General features: G+C 43.2%; 1 protein-coding gene across 3 annotated transcripts in view; it reads right to left on the bottom strand.

The window, feature by feature from the left end:
- The window catches only part of BCL2L11 (BCL2 like 11), a 36,295-nt gene that overhangs the window by 8,118 nt on the left and 12,905 nt on the right, over nucleotides 1-15,272 (bottom strand). For all 3 annotated transcript variants that reach the window (XR_008597406.1, XM_054984715.1, XM_054984701.1), the window contains exon 3: nucleotides 9,748-9,860. Coding sequence is in view for 2 of the 3 variants with exons in the window: in XM_054984715.1 (XP_054840690.1) it covers nucleotides 9,748-9,860 (113 nt within the window). In the remaining variant the exon portion in view is untranslated. The remainder of the gene's footprint in view (nucleotides 1-9,747; nucleotides 9,861-15,272) is intronic.

A 15,272-nucleotide genomic window follows, 5' to 3' on the forward strand; every position in this document is an offset into this window, starting at 1 on the left:
GATGGGCAGGTTCTCATCAACGTGTGAAAACACAGCAAAAATGTATTATGGACAGATCTTAAGACAGCAAACAGTTTGCACAACAGATGCTGATCACTGACCCCCCCCCCCCAATGCTGTCTCTACTAGGGGTGTGCGATTCAGGTTTCCGATTTAGGTAAAGTACCCAAATCGGACCTGATTCGCAATGATATGGGATTTCCAAATCAAAGCTTCCCAAAGTGATTCGTATCACTTCGGGAAGTTTCGGGTTAAAGGGTTTAATTGCCCCTTTCCGTGCTGCTGCAAGGGGCATTTAAACCCACAGAGCAGCTGTTTGGCAGGGAGATCCCTGCCAAGTAGCTGATCCAGCCAGCGGGGGTTTAAAAGCCCCTTTCTGTGCTGCTGCAAAGCAGCACAGAAAGAGGCATTTAAACCCACAGAGCAGCTGTTTGGCAGGGAGATCCCTGCCAAGTAGCTGATCCAGCCAGCGGGGGTTTAAAAGCCCCTTTCTGTGCTGCTGCAAAGCAGCACAGAAAGAGGCATTTAAACCCACAGAGCAGCTGTTTGGCAGGAAGATCCCTGCCAAGCAGCTGATCCAGGCCTTCTCCGCTGCCCAGCTGGCGGTGGCGGCGGCAGCAGTGTGGGCCCCAGAGGAGCCAGCTCCAGCCTTCCGCACCACCCAGGTGGCCGCTACGGCAGTAGAGGAGCCGGCATGGGTGGCGGAGGAGCTGGCTCCGGCCTTCCCTGCCACCCAGCTGGCTGCTACGGCGGAGGAGGAGCCGGTGCAGGTGGCGGATGAGCTGGCTCTGGCCTTCCCTGCTGGCTAGTTGATCGGCCTCCCCTCCCCCTGCCGGCCAGGGAAGTGGGGAGGGTGGGTTTGCCCCAGGGGTGGTGGTAGAGGTGGGGGGTTTGCTCCCCCTCACTTCAGTATGCTCTGAATCTTTATGGAGCATACTGAAGTGAGCTAAATACCAGAATCCCGAAGCAGCTCGCTGCTTCAGGATTCTGGTAGTTCTGGGCTTTTTTCTCGCTTCAGATAAACCCGAAGCAGGAATCTTTTGGGAGTGTACACCCCTAGTCTCTGTGTATCTCTTCTGGCTCAATCCAGACCTATGCTAGAAGGAAAGGCTCCTACCACCCACAGCAACTAACTACACCTGCTGGTAACTCAAAGAAATACTTTTTTGAAGAATGGTTAGGCATTTTAACACTGGGCCTAGAGCAGCTGGCGTTATATTTAATCTTGTTCTACACTGCTGAATTCACTGTTGCTGAGTTTAACATGAGGTTTACTATAACAAACAAATGGCATATAATTTATGAGATCTGGTATTGCAGACAGAGGGAAAAAATAGGAGAAGCCAAAAACAGGATGGTATTCTCAGAGTATAATTGTATCATTGTCTAAATTGTTGACTCTCACAAATGTTAGAGATTCCCAAAAGATGAAATCTGGTAGCTATAATTTATCTGAGAAACCAGTGATTTGGTGTAATTTGTGTTAAGAACCTAAATAAAGCTATAGGAAATCTGTGCCAAAGCTAATGAACTACTGAACCTCTATAATATTCTCAAGTGACTCCACCTGTGTAAACACTCATTGGTTCATTTGGGGTGTGTGTGTATGTACATATATGTGTGTGTACATACAAGCACTTTATACACCCTCGCCCCAAACAGAAAAGGAAGACCCACAAGGGAAGGAAATCCCATCGTCTTGCTGCTGGCTCCACCACCTCCCCCCTCGTCCACCTGGCCAAACCTGCACAATCAGCTGGTTTTCAACCATCCCCTCAGCCAATTTTTTAAAAACTTTTTTGCATGGCAGCTGGAGATTTTTGCACCATATGTGCAACTGTTGACATTGCAAGCTACTGGAAGGGGGGCCTTAATGCCCAATTATTTTTGTTCCAGTTTTTAAAATATTTTTGTGCAAACCAGGTGTTATTCTAGGTTTGCAGAACTACATAGCTCTAAACCTTGGGTGGATTACCCCCTTGCAGATTTTTTAATCCACACCATGGAGCCACTCTTCACTTTTAGATAAATGATGCACGCAGGAGTTGCACACAGGAGGCAGCTAACCAATGCAAAGCATGGCATGAACATTTCAACATACTGGCTACACTTGGGTTTAGAGGTAATGTTCATATGCTGTGTAAGAAACTGGAAATCTAACAAGATGGGACAAACATGACAGTTATGTTCATTTTTCCACTCCCACTTAGGATGACTACCTATCTCACTCATTTATGTTTTCAGGTTATAATTTTACAATATTTTACATGTATACATCTTATAGGTACAGGTAACAGGGAGCTTTAAAAGGCAGGAGAGGCAGACTGTATAATGTTAGTATAGTGACTACTGCTGAAATCCCTGTCCCACCGAGAAAAGATGATTTACACCGACTACCACTGGTCCTCACTTCAATTGGAAAGAGCCTGCAGGAGATGGTGCAACTCACCTAGGGGCAAACAGTTATATGCCACAAGATCTCCACTTTAGCTTCTAAGTAAAGCAATGGTTTATCCATGTAGAGAGTACAACTGACACTTCCAGAGACAGAAGGTAGCTACAGCAGCAGCTGCTGTAGAATTTGTCTAGCCAAAGCCCTTGCCTCAATTCACCAGAGACTGCGATAAGACCAGGACACTTCCCCTCCATCTTTACATAACAAGTTGGGAGGAAATCAGTTTTCATGCTTGCAGTTCCTGTACAGGCACTCTAACAACAGCCTGTGATTTTTATCTTAGATGTATGGGATTGTTCCGAAATTAGCCTTTCGTAAGTTCTACTTTAAAAACAGTAAGTTTTATTCCAAGTTTTGATTTTAAAAGGGAGGGGGCTGCATTGCTATTCAAAACAAACCTAAAAGCAAGATCAAAGGGAGCAAAAAGACTAAATAGGGCCAAGAGGGTAAAAAAAAATTTCCCCCATTAATTCATAATTTGTTCTTCACATCTGGCAGATTTTAGTGAGAGGCCACCAAAAACTGTTGCAGAGGAATAAAAAAGGAAAAGAGAACATTTTTTATTCCAAAAGAATAATCTAAGATTAACAGTGCAATTCTAAACAGTTACATTCTTCTACGTCCACTGCAGCCAGTGGGCTTAGAAGCGTGTAACCGTGTCCAAGATTGCATTGTTAGTTCAGGAGTTTACAGGGGAATCCAGTCTTCCCAGAAATAGCAGTATGGATTCCTTTCCCCATCCCCAACAGATAATGCCAAATGTGACACAAACATTAGTTTGCCGAGATATCAACTCCTATGATCTTCCTCTTTTTTTGGAAGTGGTGCATCATGCAAATTTGACATCCATAGGGAGATCAAAGAGCATACACCGTGTCATCCATGTGATGAAAAGTTTCAGATGAGTAGCCATGTTGGTCTGCAGTAGAACAGCAGGATCTGAGTCCAGTGGCACCTTAGAGACCAGCAAGATTTTCAGGGTATAAGCTTTCAAGAGTCAAAACTCCCTTCTCCAGATTACTCTCGAAAGCTTATACCCTGAAAATCTTCCTGATGCCACTGGACTCAAATCCATATTACAAGGCATAACGTTTTTAACAGACTTATCTGAGGCAAAATGCAAGAGAACTAATATTAAACAGGTACAACTGTTTTAGATTCAGAAGATACCTTAAGGAGCCATGTCTCAATAACTTCCACACAGACCACCTAACCAACTGCAAGCTCCACCTGAGAGTCTATGGGATGTAGACGGAGAGACAATATATAGTCTTCTGCTTCCAGTCTGTCCTGCATCATCAAAGCTAGGGTTGTGCTGAGCTGTTCAATTTAACAGCAGTTAAAAAAAACCTGTACTTGGGTTTTGTGCTGGGCTCCTACCTATACCTGGGTCCTCTCTTTATAGGGTCGCCACAGGTCAGAGGCGACTTAACAGCAAATAACTCACACACAAACAAGCGTTATGTCAGGCAAATGATAAAGCTGCTTGAGGACTGAGGAGACAGTCTGTCCTGAAGAGGCTTACATTTTTTCAGTTATGTATTTTTTATTTAAATAATGAACGGTGGACAATACTTAAGAAATAAAAACAAAATAGAAACTACATAATATTTCTCCTCTCCATCCCCATACATACTTAAAATACTTTACATTCAACATTTTATGTTTTATATTCAAAATTATATTCAACTTTATGATGTTCAGCATATTAGCTTACTAATTTAACTATTTTAATATTAATTATACTTAATCCTCCTTAGTTTACAGTTACATATTCAAAAAAAGCTTTCCATATTTTTCTGAAATTCTTGGTTTGGTCTATTATGTATATAAGATGTTAATTTTGCCATTGATGCCTATTCATAAATTTATTCATCCAATCAGTCATATGTGGATAAGATTCTGCCTTCTATTTTGTTGGATATACTACTCTTACTACTGTTAACATATATTTAAAAAGTTTGCTGTGATCTTTTATTACTTGGTAAAATATTTAATAACATATTTTTAGGGCCCAGCACAACGTTGGCATCTCCTCTTGAAGGAGCAGGTTCATAGCTTGGGAGTGCTGTGCTGTTCTATCTGGTTGATCAGATCTTGACAGTACACGGTGCCTCTTATCAGCTTTGGCTGATATGCCAGTTGTACCTCAAAAAGCATGACCTGGTCAAGGTGATCCATGCACTAATCACACCCAGGTTAGATGGTTTTTACACTTAAAGCCCTAAATGGCTTGGGGGTAAGGGTCCTTTAAGGACTGCTTCTCCTATACTGTCTGTTCTGCCTATTAAAATCCTCCTCACAAGCCCAGTTCCCCTTGATGCTCACCTTTCTGAACATTAGGCACCAGACCAAAAAATTCCTTTTACCCTGCTTTTAACTGATGGTTTCCCATTTTTAAGCTGTCTTTTATGGTCTATTTTATTAATATCATTTAAGGCTTTTGAATGTTTTGTGGTGTTTTTATGTCCCCTGTTTTTATGGCTTGTTTTAATTATTCATAATTTCTTGTGTCATTTTAATGATCCTATTGTGTGGTTTTTACTTTGTAACCTGCATTCAGAGGGAGCATATACATTTTCTAAAGAAATAAGACACTCTGTTTTGAGGAGCTAAGAGGGCAATATACCCCTGCCACAGTGCCTGCTTTCTTTGGCCGGCAGGCCCCCTCAGTTTTGCACTTCCCAGCTCTCTCTCTTTGGTCCATGATGCTGAGAGGGTGGGCTGCAGGGGTTTCACACTGCTATCCTTTACTACCTCCCTAAGGGGGGGCATGCTTTGATCTCCTCTCAAGAGGTACAAAAAATTCCACTATTGCTTGTTAGCCTGCAACGAGATACGAGGCATGAGGAATGTCCCACTCTTCCTCTCTCAGCCCCCACTGAGGAAGCTCAGGTGATTTCTCTTGCTGTCTTCCTTCTTTTCCCTCTCCTCCCCCAATGTTAGAACCCCAGACTTCTACAACTACTTCGCAGCACAAACAGGATGGGGGGTGGGAGATCAAGAAAGGAAGGGGGATGAGGGGAGGATAGTAGTGGTGGGAAGTGCTCAGCAAATACATGATGTCCTCTGAACTCCTAACGTTCAATAGCAGTGGCTTTAACCACATGACTCATTTGTAATGCGCACGTGTAAAATGTCATGGCTGGTTAACCATGAGATTCTGGTGCAGTGTCTCTCCAAATCACAGCACTGTTTCTGACACGTTAAAATGGTGCCACTGTCGGCATGCAACCATGCCATGCACCTATGTTGATGAGATGGGAATCTCATATGACACAGACTACAGAGAATTTGCACTGAGGCATGGATACGGTTGGAGCTCCCAAACACACAACATACTCAACACCAGAATAGTTTTAATATTATTTAAGCAAATGGTCTCCCATGGGTTGTATTTCTGTGCATTAATCATCTTTACGACATACAAAAGGACAGAAGCTCTGGACAGCCACAACAGTAGAATGAAGAAATGCCCAAATCAAAACAATCTGCGAGTTCAATCCAGGGAAGCAGGTGCATAGGAAACAAAACAGACCTTGACAGCGGCTTGCTCTTTCTGAAGTCTCTTGTGAATTTACTATTGTTATACTAGTAACATTTCACTGTGCTTTCTACTCAACTTTCCAGATATGAATGATGAAACCAAAAAGCTTTCTAAAACCTAATTCATACATAAACCAAATGACTCATCACAACATTTCACTACAGAACAACCCACTTGCACGTTATTTTGGTGTGACAAATCAGATGTGTGATGCTTTGCCAGCTGAGCAGAAATGTCACACAGTCCAAAATAAAGGCGTGAAAAATGGGAAGGAGCTAAATATAAAACAAACTAAACAGCCAGTATGGTTTAGCCAAAACAAATAGCTAACGGGAAGCAAAACAGTATTGAGGAAATATTTCTTAAGCTGAAAATTGCAGCCTGGAAAAAAAATTGGGATTTAACTTAAATGAGGCAAATAATGTGGGGACATCTGTGGGGGAGAAGCAGCAAAGAAGAGTTTAACCCCTCCCCCCAACTACCACTTGCCTCATGCATCCCCTTCTCCCAGCCAGGTTTTGAGTTCAGGAAGAAGCCTGCTGGGAGGGAGGGGAACCTGAGGGGGTATATATGTATATGCATGTGCGCAAGAAAGAGAGAGCACACGAGTGAGACAGAGGGGTGTGTGTGTGTCACTGCCCCTTCTATGATCAGCTTGTGGTAAAGTTGTTAAGTCTGTTAGGTGCTGTCTAAGACAGAACAACTTCACAAAAACACAAGTCCAGGGGAATAGTAAAGGGGAAGAGATAGGTTTATGGAACCCTGAGATCATTTTACAGTACACTTGTGTTTTTTAAGGGAAAAATAAATTCTAAAGTTTAATTTTTAAAAGATGCTATCATTTCTGCAAAAGTAACCACAATGTTTGTAAAACCAAAAGAATCAGTGTGCGCATGCCTATACATGTCCAGCAGAGCAGGAGGGGCTGTAACCTTTATGAAAAGATACCACTCTGCTAAACCTATGGTTCTATAGAGTAGCGCAAGACAGTACGAAGTACTTGGGGATGGAGTCAAAGGTACCCTTCCATGAACAGAAGACGCAGCCAGTCTCATGGTGGGGGGAGCGTTTTTTCCTGGAATTTCCACACAAGTGGCAGCCCCTCTGCTGCACCCCATACTATCATCCCAAGGGTCCCCTGAACCTCAGAAGCAGCTTTTTAGTTGGATTGTGGAGAGGTGTGAAGACTCTTCTTTCAGCAGCATACCTCTTGTAGCTCTCTGAATCCAAGCAATGGTTTCCAACAGAAGAATTTTCTGCCCTAATTGCACAAAATTATAATGTATTCCCAGGCTGTTGCACCACTAAGGCAGAGAATTCACATATTTGAAGTCACTGTCTTTCTGGGACAGCTTCATGGAAACTGCAGACATTTGTGCCTATGTGAAATGTGATGTTGCCCTCCACTCTGAGTAAAAACAAGCATACTTTTGCTAACTACCTACATGCCTAGCTTTTGGGCAGCTTTGCTAGTGGCCCTGCTCTTCTGCTTAACAACAGCTCGTAAACACCACTCAAGCTTTCTCCTCCCTTTCATCTTCACGCCAAGAAATGCTTTACCTGTTTAACTTCTCAGTGTAGAGCTGCTGTTAAAGGAAATGCAGCAGAGTCAATAAAACAGCTGACAACCCGCCCCCCAGGCATAGACCTGCTCTTAAGCCTCAAAGTAGCACAGTATCCTGAACCAGCTCCAGCCAAACTACCTGCAGCACTCCCCAGTCCCAGAGAACAGCACCCAACTAAGACCCTAGCAAAGCAGTGGCAGCAGCGGAAGCAACAGCAGCAGCAAGTGGGCCGAAGGCCCAAAGGGAGATGACCCAATGGCTAGCAGCACAATGAAACAGTGGGGCCCAGCCGCCAGCCTGGCGGCGCCAGTGACCACCCACAACAGGCCAGCAGCATGCTGAAAAGACCCTGGTCTCCCCCAGAGGGTCGGCGGCAGCCAGACACAATGCCACTTCATCAGCCAGTATGCTGGAGCCCGGCCCTCAGGCCATGCTGCTGATGCAGGTGAGCCCAGGCCTCACTCACTTTCTCACTCACTCACTTCTAGCCTGGGGCAGGATGAAGTGGGGAAGGATTGGGGCCCAGGCAGGGCCAAGTGTTGGGCCTCACCTTGCGGGGACGGACATGGGAAGTTGGACGGGGCTGGTACTAAAAGGGTAGAGAAGGAGGGCTCAGAACCACAGCCAGGGAGGAGCAGAGGGAGGTCTGCCCTTGCAATAAGAGGTAACTTTCTGAGCATGCTATACCAAGAGGAGCCATGGCCCCAGCACCAGACAGCCATTTCTGAGGCCTTGGGGGAGCCCTCAGGGACGATTCTGCACACTGGGGCACTGGCCGACCAGATGGCCAGCAAGGAGAACAGGGAAAGAGGCCAGGCAAACATTGCAGTGCCACAGCCAGCTGACAATTGGGGGATCCTATGCAAGGCGTCACTCACACACAAGATGCCAACTACAGCCACAGCCAATCATACCCCTCCCTAGCAGCAGCCAAATCATCTCCCCTGCACCCAATCAGAGCCATCCCTCAAGACAGGCCATCCCATAGCAAAAACGATAGAACAGTCAGCACAGGACTCTATCTCTGACTTGCACACTTACAGTGTTTCACCATGGTGGGGAAAACGTATAAATGTTGTTTATAAATTATCTTTCCATAATGTGTTCAAGGTGATGTACATCAAAATAGCAATATAAATAGGCACAGATTTTAAAACTATTCAAAAGAACCCAACAATAAAACCACAATGATAAAAAAATTTTAAATCAATATAAATCTCTATAAAAATATAAATGACAGGAAGCCTAATTCAAATTTAAGGGATGAACCTTTGAATGAGGGAAAGAAGGGTACATATGTGGAAACTAAAAAGCATAGAACAAGAGGCCCCTCTCAGAGATCCAGAGAGGCCTGGACCACTTGTAGATTTTGAGGCTTCCAGCTGTTAATAGCCAAAAAAATGATGGCATAAGATGCACATAAAAAGAAACTGCAAAACGTATCAACTGCCAAAAAAAAGAACCAATGTATAAATGTGAGGCCTCCTTTGAACTTTTGGCCCAGGCTAAATGGCCCTCCCCACCCCCCACTGACCCCAAGAACAGGCTGAGGACTCTGCCATCTCCTAATGGAATTGATAATGACAACAAGATAGCCACAGGGGAAAAAATACCAGTGTGGATGCATCCTAAGGCCCAATTTTATGACACAGGAACAAGGAAAGTTCTTGTGCATATATATATTTCACCTGTCCCTCTCCTTCTTACTGTGTGTGCACTGGCTCACGTGCATACAGCATTCAGTATGCCAACAATCAGTGGCCTTAACACACGTGATCTTGATAGGCACTTTCTCCAGGGCTCAAAAAAAATGCATAAATCAGGCCTTAGTGATGATGTATCATAGAGATTAACACAACGTATTTCCCGCAGAATATATCCGGAATGCACTCTCTCATATATTTCTTCCTTTAACTCTGTGACATAGTAATCTATCTGTAACCTTGCCTGTGTTTGTTCCAATGCTATAGACAGAATGAGCAATTTAAGTGAGTGGGAAAGGTTGCTTTCTTGAAAGTGAGCACACTCAGGTAAGCTCTGAGCCTTTAAAAAAGGCTAAGAGACTTTTACTGTGGTTGCTTGTGCCTTCAAAATCCAAAAAGGAAAAGCCCCTTGTTTAGGTAAAGGCCACACAGCTGGATTGCAGACAAAAAGGGAAAATTAAAAATATTTAAACTTACTCTTCTTGGACTGTAGGAAGCATTAAATTCATCTCCAATGCGCCGTAATTCCTGTGCGATCAATATTTCTGTCCGTGTATCTTCAGGCATTGACTGTGACTGCCGCCTGGAAGCTGTAACAAAGCAACATAAAGAACAATAAGTTTCCTAAAAGCATCTCTCCCTTCCCATTCCTATCTCCTACTGTAGGCCTTCTATATTTTTCTGTCCAAATTAAACAAGTAACAGTACAATCCTAAACAGAGTGTCCAGTCTAAGCCCACTGGTTTCAATGGGCTTTGACTGGAGTGACTCTGTTTAGGATTGTACTGTAATAGTGACAAATCATAATAAAAGATACATAGATTTTTTTTCACTGAATAAACCATCAAGGAACCTGAAATGTTTTATGATGAACTCCTAATTCTTTGCTTATTAAATCTAATTCTTAGATTTAAGCTTTCTAGCATAACATCAGTGAATCTGGCATTCTCTTTAAGGTTATAATTTTGTCCTGCGAGTAGCAGCAACTCGAGATCTCCTGGGTTTTCATATGTTCCTCACTTGCCGAAAGGCAAAGTAAACTCTTGCTTTCCAAACCAACCAAGACTGCACAACTGCACAAGATCAGCTTTTCAAAAGAAGCTCACTAAAACCCGCAATATTTAGCCTCATAAACACTGAAAAGAAATAAATGAAAACACTAGAAGATGATCTCCAAAAAAGAAGTTATGATGAAAAGGTTGACATGAAAATGATATTCCCTTGACAGCTGATGCATCCAACAACAGCAAAAGTCATGGAAATGGGGTGGGACGGAGGAGGAGCTAAACACCTCTCTGCCATTTTTTAGTTGCAGATGTGTTTACGGTAACACCTAATCTGACCCAAATACAAAACCTTTATGTATTAGTCATATTTGTGTCTTGTCTTTACTGTATCTGATTATTAACAACACAGGTAGGCAGGTTAAGATGAGACACCTAGTAAGTTTCATAGCCAGACAGAGATCTGAATCTGGTTTCTCACATCCTCTCCTAACATCCAGAGCCATGCAGCACATCTTGAAGAGACTACTTAAGAAAACAGTATTTCATTGTTTTATCCTTCATTTTTTGCTTAAGTATTTTAATTGTAAACTCTACCAACAGCACTGGCATAAATTCAGCATAAAAATGGAGTTTGATCAATTAATAATTAAGTAGTATCTAAGCAGTAGAAATAATGGACGAAAAAGAGTGTCTTACAAACCTTTAGACTGAGACAGGCCTCAAGTGAATGAAAATAATAGTAAATGGATAAGCTCCTTAGAAGATAGTAAAAAGTCCAGCAGCACCTTTAAGACTGACCAACTTTATTGACGCTTATGCTTTCAAGAACCACAGCTCACTTCATTAGATGTATCTGACAAAGAGAGGGGTGGTTCTCAAAAGCTTATGCTTCAATAAAGTTGGTTAGTCTTAAAAGTGCTACTGGACATTTTACTACTTTGCAACTACACGCAAACACGGCTAACTCCTCTGGATCTATCTCCTTAGAAGACGAAGTTCTGACTGCCAAGGTTAGGACTGTTGCTTTACAGAGAAGTTTTGTCAGTGAGGGCCAAGTACCTGAAAAAGAACCTCTCTTGATTTTATCAGAATTAGGGTAAAGGTAGTCCCCTGTGCAAGCACCAAGTCATTACTGACCCATGAGGGGACATCGCATCACGACGTTTTCTTGGCAGACTTTGTTACAGGGTGGTTTGCCATTGCCTTCCCCAGTCATCTACACTTTATCCCCAAGAAACCAGGTACTCGTTTGACCGATCTCGGAAGGATAGAAGGCTGAATCAACCTTGAGCCGGTTACCTGAACCTGGCTTCAGCCAGGACCGAACTCAGGTCATGAGCAGAACTTGGGCTGCAGTACTGCAGCTTACCACTCTGCACCACTTTATCAGAATTACAGCACTTCAATAAAGAGAGGTTTCCACTGATGGTTCAGTGGTATCAAAACAATGCAAGACAAAGTCTCAACAAATCTTAATTATTGTGAAAGTTCCACCTACATTATTCAACCTTTGGTTTTTATGATGTTTATGGTGGTGGAGAGGGCCCTCAAGTCATAGCTGACATATGGCAACCTCTGGTGGGGTTTTCATGGCAAGACACTAACACAGGTGGTTTGCTATTGCCTCCCTCTGCAACCCTGGTCTTAGTTAGAGGTCTCCCATCCAATTACTAACCTAGGCTGACCCTGCTTAGCTTCTGAGATCTAATGAGATCAGGCTCACCTAGGCTATCCAGGTCAGGGCACATAATGTTTATAAGTACACCCAAATAGTTGTACCCTTTAAATAGGTCTGCTCCTTCTGTTATATGTGAATGTGTGTTTCAGCCTAGTAGATCCATGAATAAACTGTTAAATGAACAGCTATACTTCATTCTGCTACTTAACGCTGCTTAGTTTTCACTGCCAGGTTTCCCAGTTGAAAAGTTAGTACCACAAAAGACTGGTACTCATTTTCTCACAGTATCTCACATCGTTCCCACAGTATTTCTAAGATGTAGTAACATGACTCTTAAGTGGTTTGCTGTTGCTCCTTCTCAAGTTAATCTATTATTAAGAATGTACAACGATGCACTGCTTCAAGCAGTATATTGCTATGTCTACGTAAGTGTGTTTACTCCAGAGGCAAAGTAGCAGCATGCTGCTTGAATTTAAATATGATTGTCCCTTTGGTATTCAGCTCCATACTATCAGAAGTGATGAAGCATGGACATGGCAGGCATGGGAAGGGGCAGAGTTCAGCTTCCCTCATCCATGTGTCTCTCTTATAAAAATTAACTCTCCACCCACTTTCTATATTAAGAAAGGAAACAATTAAACAAAAAAAATGTGCCTGCACCTGTCACAACTAATTTAGTTCCAACCAACTTCTACCTGCTGGGATGGCCACAAGATTAGGTGTCAGAGAAGGATCTCTTAGTAATGGAATTATAGCTTGCTTATAGCTATTGTTGAACAAAAATAATTCTTACTCCAGCAAAATTGAACAGAGTTGCCAGCCACCCACTGGGGATGGGGGATCCCTGCGCCCAACTGCCATCCCTGCCGTTGCTCACCTAGCTGGTGGGGGGTGGGGGAGGTGTGGGGAGGCTGGCCAGAAACTGCACACATGTAGCAAAATGGCATGCATGTACTTCTCAGGGCTTCCAATGAAGTCACTTCTGGTTCAAACCAGAAGCAACGGGGTCTCACTGGGACCGAGTCTTTAGGAATCATCCCCAAGTATAGAGAAAATGCTGTATTTTGGGCCGAGTCCTAAAGAATCAGTCTGGCTGAGACCCTTTTTCTGATCTGAACTGGAAGCAACGTCATCAGAAGCCCGGCAGACTGTATGTGCACTTTGCATGTGTGCAGGTGAGAAGAACTGGCACCTCCCTGCCTGGCATACCCCAGTACCCCAGTCTGAAAGTAGGGGGACCTGGTAAACCTGGCTGGGGGGAGGAGATCTCCTACCCCTATCTGGCCTTGCCCACCAGCACTCCAGTGGCTAGTAGGGAAAAAAAATTAAATGCTGTTGGTGACATCGTGACATCATTTCTGAGTTGTTCCTGGAAGCAATTATAGTCCTCTCTAGGAACTGCAAGCAACGACAATTTTAAGATAAATTTTTACCATAGAGTTCTCAGTGATTCCTAGAGCGGCGTGATGTCACTTCTGGAGTTTCCCCAGAACTCCCATCACAACATTGCTGAAAACTGCCCCTCCATTCCTCCCAGTCTTCTGCCGGTTGACAGGCCAGACTTAGCAACCCTATGAGTTTACAAATAGAATAGATTCTACAGAAGAATTCATTATCAATTTTAAGAATGAAGTATTGGTGTAAATATAAGCCAATGTGCAGCTGGCACTACACAGTTGGGGAGAGTGCAATGAAGAACTTTCGACTTATAAATGGCAGCATTTTCCTGGAAATTTGAAGAAATTGTATGAACACCTATCAGACATCATTTCAATCTACACAATATTACCACTGCAGGGGACCTGATGATTACTTTTAAGTGCTTTTCCATTCTTATGATGCTGAGCTAACTTTTTTCCTCTTCAACAAACATGAGCTGAGAATGTAAGCAAGCATGACAGAACTTCTTACCCGGAGTATTCCACAAACTTGGCATTAAAACACAAAGAAATCACAGGGGAATACATACAGCTTCCAATCTTGCAACAGTCAAAAGTTAGCTGAGCAGTGAAAATTTTAAGCAAATGTGCCTGGCTCCAATCTGGATGGAAAATTTATCTCAGAGCCAAACTAGAATTTGCTTGGCTTACAAATGTATTGTTTTCACATTATAGTAGTGAAAGGCCCTATCAGTTTTCAAAACAGAGTTTGTATCAGGCCCAATTTTAGTCACTTGCTTAGCTGCTGAATTTCATTCAGCAAAGTCCTTTCGCTACTTGACTTGCTCTATTCCTGATTATCACAAGAACAGGAGTGGGGAACCAACCAACATAATTGACCATAAGATGGTATATCTCACAAAGCACTCTCCAAGATAGTGTTTTGTAAAGCTGAAGAATTTTCTTTTCCTACTTACTCAAAATTTGATCATGCTACATCATCACAAGGCATACCCAAGAAAGCAGCTCTCCAGAAATATGCAAGGGTTGGAGGATCACAACACTAGACATCCCTATACAGTTTTGTAGTGAGAGGAGACAAGGTGAAGATACAACGATCTAGCACAAAGATCACACTCATGTCAATTAAGAATTAAAAACACATCCACTCCAAACCCATGCCTACTCAACAGACTCAACAGACCCATTTCTCTCAATGGCAGGATAAAGCTAATCTCAGAAAAAGCAGAAAGGAGAAAGACCACAAATGTCACTTCAGTAAACCCTGACATCAAATGCAGCATTCAACTTACATACACCATATTAGTACCAGCCAAAAGATTGTCCCCAAGGCAGAAAAGTCAAATGGCAGAGCTGGCAAGCACTACATAGCCACAAATGTGGTAAAAAGGGACTTCAAACTACCCATTAGTGCTTCCCTCCAGAAGACTATGTAGAACCATATCATACAGCAACCAAGCCAAGAACAACACTTCTTCTGCCAATGGGATCATCCTCACACATAGATGGTGCCTTACAAGCTTGACAAATAAAGGACAGTTTGAGACTAGCTTCCCCCTATTTCCTCCATAATCTATTTAGGATTAACCAAGAGGTTTCTGTCTAAATTCTGACCAAATTCTTACTAATTAGGTCAAGGAAACACTGTGTTTTGCGGCCTATTGCTAAGGGTTTCGAGGAGGGTAGCGGCGCGGGAAGAAATACCCCGGACGAGGCACGTGGAGGAAACTGGCCAAATTTTATTGACAAGAACAGCAAACATAAAGCAAACAGGAGCATTGGCAGTCATGAGGATCGGATCCCACAAAAGCATCGGCTGACCCGCCTGCCAGCCGATGACCCCTCCCCCCTCAGGCCCTTGCTGAGGGGGAGCCTCCAGGAGTGGCATTCAGCGGGGAGATCATCTGGGTGTACACC

Source organism: Eublepharis macularius, chromosome 1 (genome assembly GCF_028583425.1).
Source record: "Eublepharis macularius isolate TG4126 chromosome 1, MPM_Emac_v1.0, whole genome shotgun sequence".
In the NCBI taxonomy this organism is placed as follows: domain Eukaryota; kingdom Metazoa; phylum Chordata; class Lepidosauria; order Squamata; family Eublepharidae; genus Eublepharis; species Eublepharis macularius.